This window comes from Panthera onca, chromosome B3 (genome assembly GCF_046562875.1).
Source record: "Panthera onca isolate mPanOnc1 chromosome B3, mPanOnc1 haplotype 2, whole genome shotgun sequence".
Lineage (NCBI taxonomy): Eukaryota > Metazoa > Chordata > Mammalia > Carnivora > Felidae > Panthera > Panthera onca.
Window position 1 is genome coordinate 5917699 of NC_138344.1, and position 11420 is coordinate 5929118.

At 58.6% G+C, this 11420-nt stretch overlaps 1 protein-coding gene and 1 long non-coding RNA gene across 5 annotated transcripts in view; one reads left to right on the forward strand and one right to left on the reverse strand.

The window, feature by feature from the left end:
- Nucleotides 1-4748, forward strand: part of AP3S2 (adaptor related protein complex 3 subunit sigma 2) — a 58249-nt gene extending 53501 nt beyond the window's left edge. For 2 of the 4 annotated variants that reach the window (XM_060617649.3, XM_060617650.3), the window contains one exon: nt 740-4748. In XM_060617649.3, coding sequence (XP_060473632.1) covers nt 740-868 — 129 coding nt within the window. In that variant the 3' untranslated portion in view covers nt 869-4748. The remainder of the gene's footprint in view (nt 1-739) is intronic. The other 2 variants (XR_009605692.3, XR_013556444.2) reach the window with 2 other exon arrangements.
- Nucleotides 4722-7408, reverse strand: LOC132668675 (uncharacterized). Its single transcript, XR_009605694.3, has 2 exons — nt 7298-7408; nt 4722-6316 (listed from the first exon to the last, which is right to left on the reverse strand). It is a non-coding gene; the product is annotated as an uncharacterized LOC132668675 (long non-coding RNA).
- Between the last annotated feature and the right edge of the window lie 4012 nt (nt 7409-11420).

An 11420-nucleotide genomic window follows, 5' to 3' on the forward strand; every position in this document is an offset into this window, starting at 1 on the left:
TTTGGAAACAGGAAGAATGGAGACGTGCTGGGCGAGAGCGGGACTGGAGTCGGTGTCCCGACAGTCAGTAAGGAGGACGGGGTTCTGGGAGTCTCGTCGGCTTCTCCCCTTCTCTGCCCACTGGGGGCGAGCCAGCGGGGAGCGCCCCTCATCTCTGTGTTTGTCACAGTCCTTCCGTGGCTGCGGGTGTGTCAGACCTTCCACGGGTCCTTCCGCCCATCTTGCTGCCACGTGACATTTCCAAAGCCAGCTCTTTCCCATCTCACGTTGATAGTTGGCAGGCAGCTGCCCTAAACGGACTTTCCTTTTTCTCGTACGCGTTTCCCTGTGACTGCACCCGCTTCTAAGAGTGTTCAGGCTCTTCGGGAAAGGGCTTTGTTTTGTAGTCTGAAAAGTGCCCCTGACACAGAGTATGACGTGGTCAAACCGTCTCCGGTTATTCCGGCAAGCGTGGACTGAGCGCCTGCTGCGTGCCAGGCACTGTTAGGTGCGGGGGCTAGCACCCCGCCTGAGCCACCACCCCTTCGGGAGCGCACGCTGTGGAGCCCCTGTCCCAGAGCCCCCGTCCCACCTCAGGATTGCTGCGTTGGCCATACCTTTGAGGAATAAGGAGGAAAAATCAAAACGTGTGTTGTGTGTGCTCGGTGTGGACACTTTCCGGTCTCCGTCACTTGTGTTTTTAAGCGTTAAGCAGATGACACCGAGCGTTTGTCTCATGCCCCCTCTCGTGTCTCCTCAGGGTGGCCTGTCAGCAGCCCCCGCCCGGGCCGTGTCCGCTGTGAAAAACATCAATCTGCCGGAGATTCCTCGGAACATCAACATTGGTGATCTCAACATCAAAGTCCCCAACCTGTCCCAGTTTGTCTGAGGGTCCACGACTACCGAACTGGAGCCCTTGAAACCAGCCAAGCCAGTCCTGCCACAGAACGCACTCTGAGCCTTAGAAGGGTCGAGCCCCGGGCCCTGACCCTCGCTGCCGTGGAGTCGGGGGTGGGGGGAGCCCTGGGTTCACCGCTAAGCATGTGCTCGGTTCTCACCTGTGCCGACTTGCCGGCCTCTGATACGTGTAGCCACCGCAGACGTGAGGGGGGCCCCTGGCCTCCGTGGGGTCAGCGTGCCCCAGCCACTCGTACCTTTACCTCCCACGTGTAGCCGCTTCCAGGGACTGGGCGCTGTACTGGGGCCCTCCTGCTTCCTAGAACCCGCCACCAGGATATTGTCTGACGAGAGTCTTTCTCCTTAGTACCACGAGGCTTCCGCGGTCCTATAGCGTTCACTTTTGCTGGTGAGATGCCATAGCTAGTGAAGGGCCGACCCTTAGGGGATGCGGTGAGTGGCAGAGAAGAGCAGAGTTTTATGAGAACCCAGAGTTGCCTTCTGGCTGTACTGTGTAGGCAAGCTTGCTGGTTACCCCGCCCCCAGAACACGTCCCCCACCGCCACAGTCCTTGCACAGGGCGCCATCCAAACCACGAACCTGGTGCATGCTGATAGGGAGAACGCCCCCTTCCCCACGGCCATGTCTCCGGCACAGCCCGAGGGTCCCTCAGCAAAGGGGAGAGGCCCGTGTCTGTGGAAGGTAAAGCTGACAACATGTGAAACGTCTCAGAATTATGACTCTTTCCAGGTTTAAAATACGTTCTTCTGATGAGCAGACGGTCAGTTGCTGTGTTAGAAGTGACGGGTTTTCTCCATACGGGAGAGCCACTGCTGCCTGCACCAGCCTGTGGAGCACGAGAGCTGGGATCACTGGTTCTAGAACGGGCACTGGGAAGACTGGGGACACGGGAAGTGTGCTGACTGAGACCCGTGGCTCTGCGGTGTCTTGTCCCCACTGTGGGAGGAGCCCCTCCCTGTTCCCCCCAGGTGACATCCTCCCACGGTTGGCTTCGGAAACTTGTAAATGTTTACGTGTGATGAGTGTCTTTCTGTGGTTAACGTGGAGCTAAAACTGCTCCTCCTAGTAGTGCCTCTTGCCGCGCTGCCCCGGGGTTAGGGAGCTCGCTGCGTCACCATGGCGACGTCTCCCAGCCAGGGGGCTTCCCGTGCCTGCCGGCGGGGGGGCCCCGGACCGCTCCAATGTCCTGCTGCCGCTGCAGAGCCCGTCTGAGATGGTGCCCCCCCCCCCCCCCCGCCCCCAGGACCGCGGTGCTCCCGTGCTTGGTGCCCTCTGCTCCCCACAGCCTCCTGTGCTCACTCGGGCAGACCCTCCCCGGTAGCCTCCGGGACGGGCGGGCGATCAGAAGGAGGCCCTCTGTCCAAAGAGGGAGAGGAAGGTCTGATAGCGTTCTTTTGAAGGGTTTGGGATTTCTGTAACAGACGCTTCAGCACGTCCGTGTCCCTCTCTCACGTTTGCTAAGTGTGGAATAAGAAAGGAGGAGCACGGATGTGAGGCGGTGTGAGCAGGACCTTCCCACAGGCCTTACAGCCTTACAGCAGGCATCATCGTCCCCATTCCGCAGGGACAGTAAGAGACAGGTCGAGTAACCTGCTTTGCGTCGCACGGGGCTGAGAATTGAGACTGACCTGCCTAAGTCCAAAGTCCGTTTTCTCTCACTGCTCAAGACGGCTTCTTCCAATTTTATCCTCTTTGTTCTAGATAAGGAAACTGAGTCCCAGAGAGGTTAGTAGCCTCTCACAAACCCTGATGAAACCAAACCTGGTTTGCTAAGGGGGCCAGTGACGACGTCCTCAGAGGGCGAAAGCTGGAGGCTTTCGGAGAGCTGATGAGCAGCCCAGAGTATTAAGTGTTGTGCTGAGGGTCATGAAGCTAGAACCTGGTCATTTCTCTGGAGTTTACGTATTTGTGTTGTGGTTTAATGCATCAGTGCAGGGCACCTGTCTGGCCCGGATTTCCCAGGACGGCCTTCGAATGTCTACCTGTCAGAAACCGATGTTTTCTGGTTTCAGCTCTCCTCCCACAGACCACTGACTGGTCCCGGAGACTCCATCCAGTGAGCATCCCATCCTTACCCCTGAAGCTGCCTCTAAAAAAATGGCCTGAAACTTCAGCCTGGTTTTTTATTTGCAAAAGTCCATCCCTTGGACAAGCCACGGTGATCGTTCGTTAGCCACTCGAGGTTGTCTGCAAATCCAGCTAGCTCTCTTGCGTGCTTCGAGCAAAGCCATAAACTTTTTTTGTTGTTGTTTTAATAAGAGGAAATCGTATGCTGTTTTTGAAGAAAGATACAGATACTGCAGCTGAGAGATTCAGTTAGGAAAATAGGGACTGGGCCTAAATTTGAGAGTCCTTGGTCCTGGATGATTGATGCTGAGGGTTTCCTGAAGTGGAACAGAATACTGGGTTTCCAGGGCTCACGGCCCGTAATTAAAACCAAAAATTCTGTTGCGCAGTTTGTAAGCGCCTGGTGCGTGCCAGGCTCAGTCCTAGGCACCGAAGACGGAGAGATCTGAGGCTCAGCTCCCGCCGTTGTCTCCGCCAAGGACCCCGGAGTGCCCAGATTGAGCGACTGGAAGCCTGAATCTGTAGTGACCGGAGTTGGTGGCTGTTCTGTGGAATAGTTAAAGGACAAGAACCCATTTGCCGCCCCCGGCAGCCTCCGTCGTGCCCCGCTGGGCCATGCTCCAAACAGCCCTTGTGCAAGCTGCTGTAACAAAAAGACTGGCTGGTGGCTTAACATTTCTCACAGTTCTGCAGTCTGATCAAGATCGAGGTGCCAGCAGATTTGATGTCTCTGAGAACCTGCTTCCTGTTTCACAGGCTGCCATCTTCTTGCTCTGTCCTCACATGGCGGAGAGAGAAGGCTCTTTGCTCTTCATCCCCTTATAAGGGTGCCAGTCCCATCATGGGGGCTCCACCCCACGACCCCATCCAAATCTAATCACCTCCCAAAGGCGCCCCCCCCCCCCCCGCCCCAGATACCATCCCACTGGGGATTAGATTTCAACGTAGGAATCTGAAGGACGCAGACATTCATCCACAGGTCACATTATCTGCCTGTCCTCTTGGCCTACACGGCCGTGTGCTTGTCACATGAGGATTAATTCAGGATCTCTTGAGGCTTCTCAAGCCCCTGTTATTCAGGCCTCCGCCCCTTACAAAGCCGGCCCTTCCTCGCCGCCACCTCCACGGAGCCACACTAGCGAAGCGCTCTCTGGCCCCAGCTCCACCCAAAACCACGGGAGCGCGCCGGCTAAATCCTGTCTGGTGGACCGGTCTTTAGTAGGGCGTTTCCTTCGTGTAGCCGTCCGTCCGTGGCTTTCCAAATAGGATGCATCAGTGGCGCCTGATGATAAAAATCGGGGTGAACGTGACAGCCAAGATGGAGAGCCACTTACGAATGAGAGACCGGGGCGTTGTCGGCTCCCAGCGAGGACCCTGCTCTTCAGCCTTCCCTGTCCTCTACCTGGTCTCCTAGGGGCACCTGTCTCGCTGCGCTGAGGACCCTGCTCACGTCGCTTTGCCCTCTCGGGAGTGTGGCAGGGCTCCCGTCTGCTCTGACCTGGCAGCGGCTGCCAGAGATGCAGACAGGCCCTCTCTAGGGAAATAGTTCCACGAGAATAATTAATCTTTTCCAAAAGACTGGGTACGTTCTTTCCTATTCAACGAGTTAATGTTTTAAAAAGGAAGTACATTCATGTAGTTCAAAATTTAAGATAACAGAAGCCTGTTCAGCCAGATTCCCACCGTGTTCCCACAGACCACCAAGTTACCCCCCGACCCCGTGGCAACAAGTGTTTCCAGTTGAAAGGATTAAGAAATAAAGTCCCTGGGTTTTTATTACCAAACTGACGGTGTGCTCTTCCTCAGAGAGTTACGTTCCTTTTGACCTCGGTGACTGGCCTCGGCCCTCTGCAGCCGTGCCACCCTCTGGACGGAGGAGGGCCTCCCAGACCACCCCGCATCAAGGAGCCCCCCTGCTTGGGCATACCTATCCCAGCTCTGCTTTTCCTGTTTTCAGGGCACTCCGACCTGATGTACGTTTGGATCGAAGTTACTATCTGTCCCCACTAGGATGAGTGTCCCCACGGGCGGGCGTTGTCTCGCTCCACGCGGTGGGGACAACGCCTGGTGCGTGCTCTCAATAAAGAAGTGTTGAATGAGCGGCCGGTGGAGGCTTTCCCGGGCCCCGCGCTCTGCCCTCTGGGAAGGAGAACCAGGGCAATGGTATTGGGAGCAGCAGGAGGGGAGCGACCCGGTGATGGCCTGTGGAGGCCGAGGGAGAGGAGAGAGGCGAAGCTGATGACCGTGGAACCCAAGTGACTGCAGGACCAGTGAGGGGGTTCCTCAAGAGGAGGAAGTGGTTTGGGAGGAAGAGGGGCCCAGAGTGTGGATGAGACGGGCCTGATGGGGAGAGTCGGAGGGGAGCGGGGGCGGGGGGCTGAGGTCCGCCAGCCAGCTGGGAGCCTGGGCGTGGGCAGGAGAGGAGACGGCTCGAAGCTGTGGGGTGAGCCCCGGAGCCCAGAAGTGGCAGGAGGGGTGAGGATACAGCCTGCGGGCGAGGGAAGGGAGGGGAGACAGCAGGGCAACCTCAGGTCAGGGAGAGGCCAAGGGGCTGGGAACTGAAGACGTGGCCTCTGAGCTCACAGTTGTCCTCCAGTGAGGCAGCACCACCAGAGAACTCGGCGGTTCTAGCCAAGTGGAGCTTTTGAACTGCAAGGTGGTCACGTGAGAGTGTGAGACGTGCAGAGCCCTCGGAAGGTCCCTGTCCTCTGCCATCGAAAGAGGGACCAGGAACTCCTTCCCGCCTTGGGGACTTGTGAGGTTTAACGAGAGGACTGGTGTAGACCGCGGAGGCTCCCTGAACCTGGCCACCGTCGTCGTGCGGCTTTTTACAGAGGGAGTAGGGTAGATCCAGGAAGCTGGGAGGGGAGCCCAGGTGGGCCTCGCAGGGCCCTGGCTGCTGGCCTGGCCCCACCAGCGAGCCCCAGGCCCACATCCCGAGGCCGCCAAAACTGGATAAAGCGGGGGAAGTGGCAGAGTGTCTGGAAAGCGAAGATCCCGGAACCTGAAGGGTGGGAGGTGCGGCCAGAACTCCCTTCCCCGTCAGCAGGGAATTAAAGACACGCAGGGGGCTCAGTGGAGGGAGTCCGTGTAGGGGTGAGGCAGGCCTGCCTGAGAGTCAGGGTCCTGGAGCACTTCCCTGAGAAAGGGGATCGTTGGGCCTTCTCAAGGGCAAATCTCCCATTGTTCTTCCAACTCTGCCATCAGCGGGGCCTCCTGAGAACACTCGGGAACAGGGGTGCCCTCCCCTGCCTCCTGGGAGTGGGTGTGGCTTCAGGAGGGCAGCTTGAGGGTCGTCTTCCGGATTGCTGAGAATGAATGCCCTGTGCGAACTCAGGACCTAAAGGCACAGCTGAAACGGGAAGGAAGGAAGGTAGATTCTCAGGGATAGGGGAAGACCAGGCCCATTTCTCATTGTTCCCCCAGATTGAGGTGGTTCTCAAAATCTTGACCAACTGGCATGGTTCAGGCATTGGCCAGAGTGAAGGTACCAGACCGAGAGTGAGGGTGTTACCGGTGGTGTCCGTGTTGGTTCTGCCCCCAGGAAGGACCCGGCCACTCCGGAGGCGACAGAGGCGAGAACCCGGGAGGCAGCCACTCCTTCGCCTGCCTCCTCCAGCAGGGGCAGTGCGGTGGGAGGGGGCCTTCCCACGCCCCGTCTCTGGACCCTCCCCAGCTGGCAGCGAAGCCGGAGGCCGACGGGCAGCCACGAACCCAGGGCACTTCCCATGGCCGGAGACCGCTCCTGCTACCCTGGGCAGCGTGGGTGGGGAGCTTTCCTCCAACCCCTTGGTCCTGAGCGATTGGCACCCAGCGCCCTTTTGACTCCTCCCCGAGCCTCCGGGTGGCTCCCCAGCTGGCCGCGGGCCGAGGGGATCTCACCCTGGCTGCCCGGCCCGAGGAAGCTGTGGGCCAAAGATGTCGACATGCACAGGCTGGGAAGTCATTGCTCCTTGCTGGGGAGTGCTTGGCAAACAGGCAGGCTAGGATTTGCGCTGCCAGCTGCTAAGCCAGCTTTCCTGGAACTTTCTTTGTGTGGCCGGGAGGTGTGCGGAGACCTGCCCCCCCCCCCCCCCCCCCCCGGGACCCTGAGGAAGGTGCTCCCGCTCAGATGCCGGGCTGGGCACCTCGGGGCGTTCTCTGCTGAAATCCTTCTTCCCAACTTCCCAGCCTCTACCTGCCTCTTCTCCGGCAGTCAGGCCCTCCTGGGCCCTCAGAAATGTCAACCAACCCGTCAGCTGCTTTAAAGGGCACGGTGACGTGACAGGATTGGAAGGAAACCCTTGGGTTCAAACTGTCTGTGCCAAACGGGCAAACGCCACAGCGATGCTACCTGGCGTGGAGCCATGCCTGGCACAGGTTGACAGCCCGGGGCGGGCGTTCCCCATCAGGCCCTTCAGGCTCCCCATCAGCCCAGCCCTGCTCAGCTCCGGGTGCTGGTGTCCCCAGAAAGGCCACGGGCCCAAGGCCAGGCCAGGCTCTCCTGGCCTCTCTGTGACCTCAGAGGTGGCCCCTTTGTTCGGGATCTGCAGTCCCCACCCATGTCCCTGGTTGGAGCCTCGGGTGGTGCAGCCCCAATGTTCCCACCCCGTCGGAGCCCCCAGGTTAAGCCCTCTCCCTGGGACCCCAGTGCCCACCGGTCTCAGATCCTGTCTGACAATCAACCAACTGTCCAGTAACTCACATCTCCACCCAACGTCCCTCATCCCCTGCCTGGACGCCACCACAGCCCCTAAACTGTTGCCCCCCCCACCCCGGCCCCGCCTCCTCATGGCCCTGTTTTATCACCCAGCAGGCAGACTGAACCTTCCGAAGTATTAATCAGACCACGACACCGGCCTGCAGGCCTTAAACCCTCCCAAAGGCTTCCCACTAGTCTCGGAACAAAACTCGGGGCCCTGCTTAGCTGGCTGCTATCCATCTTTTGTCCTCGGTTCCTGCTGCCCCGCCCAGCTCCCTGCTTCCCCCTCTCCAACCACACGGGCCTTGGTGGGTCCCTGAACACGGGGGGCCTTTGTCCCCACCTCCCCGCTGCCTGTCTTCCGCCCTTCGTCACTCCAGGGGGGGTCCTCTGTTCAAATGCCTTCAGAGGACCTCCCTGTCCCGCCTGCCTTCCCGATCACTCCCTGTCCCCATCCCTCGCCCGGCTTTATCCTCCATGGGCTTGTCCCCTGACACGACAGCGTAATGTCTCCTCTGCTGTCTTCATTACTTCTTGGTGCTGTTGTGCTGGTACCTAGCACAGTGCCTGATCCCTGTGAGCCGTCAGGAATTAAATGATCGTCGGATGCATGAAGGCACGTTCCCGTCGCCCTCCCCGTGTGCTGACGTTCCACACTCGCTCAAGCTTTAGGGCAGGAAGCTCTGTGGGTGGGAGTCATGCGGCCTGACTTCTTGACTCTGTGTGACCTTGAGTGAGTCATTTAGCCGCCTACTCCCAAGTTGTAGGCATAGTGTACGAGAGAGTACCCATCAGCTTAGACAGAAAGCCCTAAATGGGGTATAAACTTGGTGTGAGTCCCGGCTCCACCAGGTCAGCTGTGTGACCTTGGGCAACACCCGTGACCTCCCTGTGATTGTTTCCTCATCTGTGAAATGGGAATAAAATAGCTCCCTTGAATCGCCCGGGGTTCTCGGTTGCAAACAATAGAACCAACCCAGCACGGGGAAGTTCTGGCAGGCCCCAAACCAAGCTGGCCGGGACACAGGGAGAAACAAATCCTCTGGAACGTGTCACCTCCAGCGTCAACACCGGACCCCGAGGCCACAGACCCTGCCGGCCTTCCTCGAAGACACAGAGTCCTAGGCAGGTACCTCTGATTGGTGACGCCCAGGCCCAGGGCCTGGACAGACGCGGAGGGGACTGGTCCCAGAGACAGCTGTCCACCACACTGCGTGCAGAGGGCAGTCGTGCGGATGCAGAATTCGTGCAGAACTCTCCTCTGCAGCCGGTGGGAAACCGTCTGTGGAACCCGCGGGAGTGAACGCACGCTCATCCTTTGACTCGGCGGTGCCAAATGAGTGCACGTGTCCAAGCCGAAGACACGGACAGGAATGTTGGCGGCCTGGCGCGTCATCGCCAAGAAGCAGGAACAACCAAACGCCCATCTGAATGGAAGGCAGGAGTGAATAAGTAGCCTGGAACGCCACACGGCCCGAGAGCGAGCCAACTCCCCCGACGCGTGACGTCGTGCATAAGCCCAAGCAACAGAACGCCCGGCCGTGGGAAGCCAGGAGAACAACGTAGGTTGTGTGGTTTCATGTGTCTGCCCTGCGGGCACGGGCGACGTGAATGTTCGGGAGAGCGGGTGTCCTCCCGGAAGGCCAGAGACAGACGGGGCAGGAGGGGGTTTGCCGGGGTGTCGGGCACGTCCGCTCCCTTGATCCGGACGCTGCTTCCCCTTACGTGTTCACTCTGTGAAGCTTCCACGGGCCCTTCACTTAGGATTTCGTGGGTTCCTCCAGGTTTTGTTACACTTCGACAACAAATAACATGGGTTTAAGGAAGAAAAAAAAAAGTGCATCGGAAGCACTTGGGACCAGTGGCTCACGGTATGAGCTGAATAAACGTGAGGTCGGTGTTGTCACTGGCTGGTCTCTCTCCCACGCCACCCCTCCCCTCCCCCACCCTCCCAGCCGGGAAGAGACCCAGGAGTCCTCGGCCCTCAGTAGACAGAGCTGGCGCCACCATCCAGGGGGCTCTGAGCTCGTTTGCGGGAGGTGGGAGAGACCCCCGGGACCACACGGCTCAGCTCCTTCATCTCGGAATTAGCCAGCTCCCCACAGAGGCCAGGCGGCCAGGGAGCGTAAGGGCCGGCCAGCAGACAGAGCAGGTGTGGAGACAGCGAGGCCGGGGAGGTGACCAGCGCTGGGACCTTGCGAGCCTGTCCTGAAGACAAGCAGGAAGCCGGCGAGCGGCTGTGCGTGTGTGTTGTGCACGGGGAGGGTGGTTACGGGTCCAGTTTTGCAGTCTGGCTTTCGCACAGAGAGTGGGTGAAGAGGGAGGGAAAGAATCCCAGGAGGCCTTCCGTGGCGGCCCAGACCGGGCCAGGGCGGGACCGTGGAGGTAGATGCGGACGACGCGCGGGACGTCGTGGGGTTAGAGCTGACAAGTCTTGGGGCTCATCGTGCAGCGTTGATGGGCGTGGTGACCAGGGCCCCGGGGCGGCCGTGCGGCCAGTGCGGGCCTCTCTTGTCGGGCCCCGCGGGAGGAGCAGGAACCGGGGTGGAGGGTAAGTTAGGTTTGGGGAGCAGAGCAAGAAGAGAGAAGACGCAGCGGGCAAAGCCTGTGGAGGTTCCCGGCCACGGGAGGGAAGGGAAGCTGCGTGCTCAGAGAGCCATTGGGAGAGCGGGGGCCGTGGCAGGAGGGTTTCTGGGTCTCAGTGGGAATCGGGAAGGGTGCGGAGTGGGCTGGGGCCAAGGATAAGAGATGTGGGGCCTGGTGGACTTCCCTAATCTCTTCATTTCCCAAACCGCGAACCGGGCACTGGTGGATGGGAAGACTGTCGGTGGAGAGGAGGGAGCCCAGTCCGGGGCGACGGTGCCTGGGCCAGGAGGCCGGACCGTGTGTCTGTGGAGCCTTCGCGTCATCTCCAACCCGAGGGAGGGGTTGAGCAGAAACAATGATAATGATAATAACAGGGAAAGCAGCTGCGGTGGACATTATCACCGTTCGAAAGACCTATCGCCTCTCTCCGCTCCGGGGGAACACGGCACTCCGCGTAACTCCGCCATCAAGCTGGGCAACCTGATCTGCTTTGGTGGCCTGACCGTAAGTGAGATGTGCCACTTCTAAGAAGAAACTTCGGGGGGCGCCGGTGAAGGGGGGCTCAGTCGGTGAAGCGTCTGACTCCCGATTTCGGCTCCGGTCGTGATCTCGCGGTTCGTGGGATCGAGCCCTACGTCGGGGTCCTCGCTGATTCTCCCTCTCTCTCTCTCTCTGGCCCTTCCCTGCTTACGTGCACTCTCGATAGATAGATAGATAGATAGATAGACATAAAATTATATAAAATCTTAAAAAAAAAAAAAAAAGGGTGCCCGGCTGGCTCAGTTGGTAGAGAATGCAACCCTTGATCACAGGGTTATAAATTCGAGCTCCACGTTGGGCATAGAGATTACTTAAAAATAAAATCTTTTAGGGGCGCCTGGGTGGCGCAGTCGGTTAAGCGTCCGACTTCAGCCAGGTCACGATCTCACGGTCCATGAGTTCGAGCCCCGCGTCAGGCTCTGGGCTGATGGCTCAGAGCCTGGAGCCTGTTTCTGATTCTGTGTCTCCCTCTCTCTCTGCCCCTCCCCCGTTCATGCTCTGTCTCTCTCTGTCCCAAAAATAAATAAAAAACGTTGAAAAAAAAATTTAAAAAAAAAATAAAAAAAAAAAATAAAATCTTTTAAAAAATTAAATTATGTATGCTTACAACTAAATAAAGTATATTGAAAACCAAAGGCACTACTCAAAG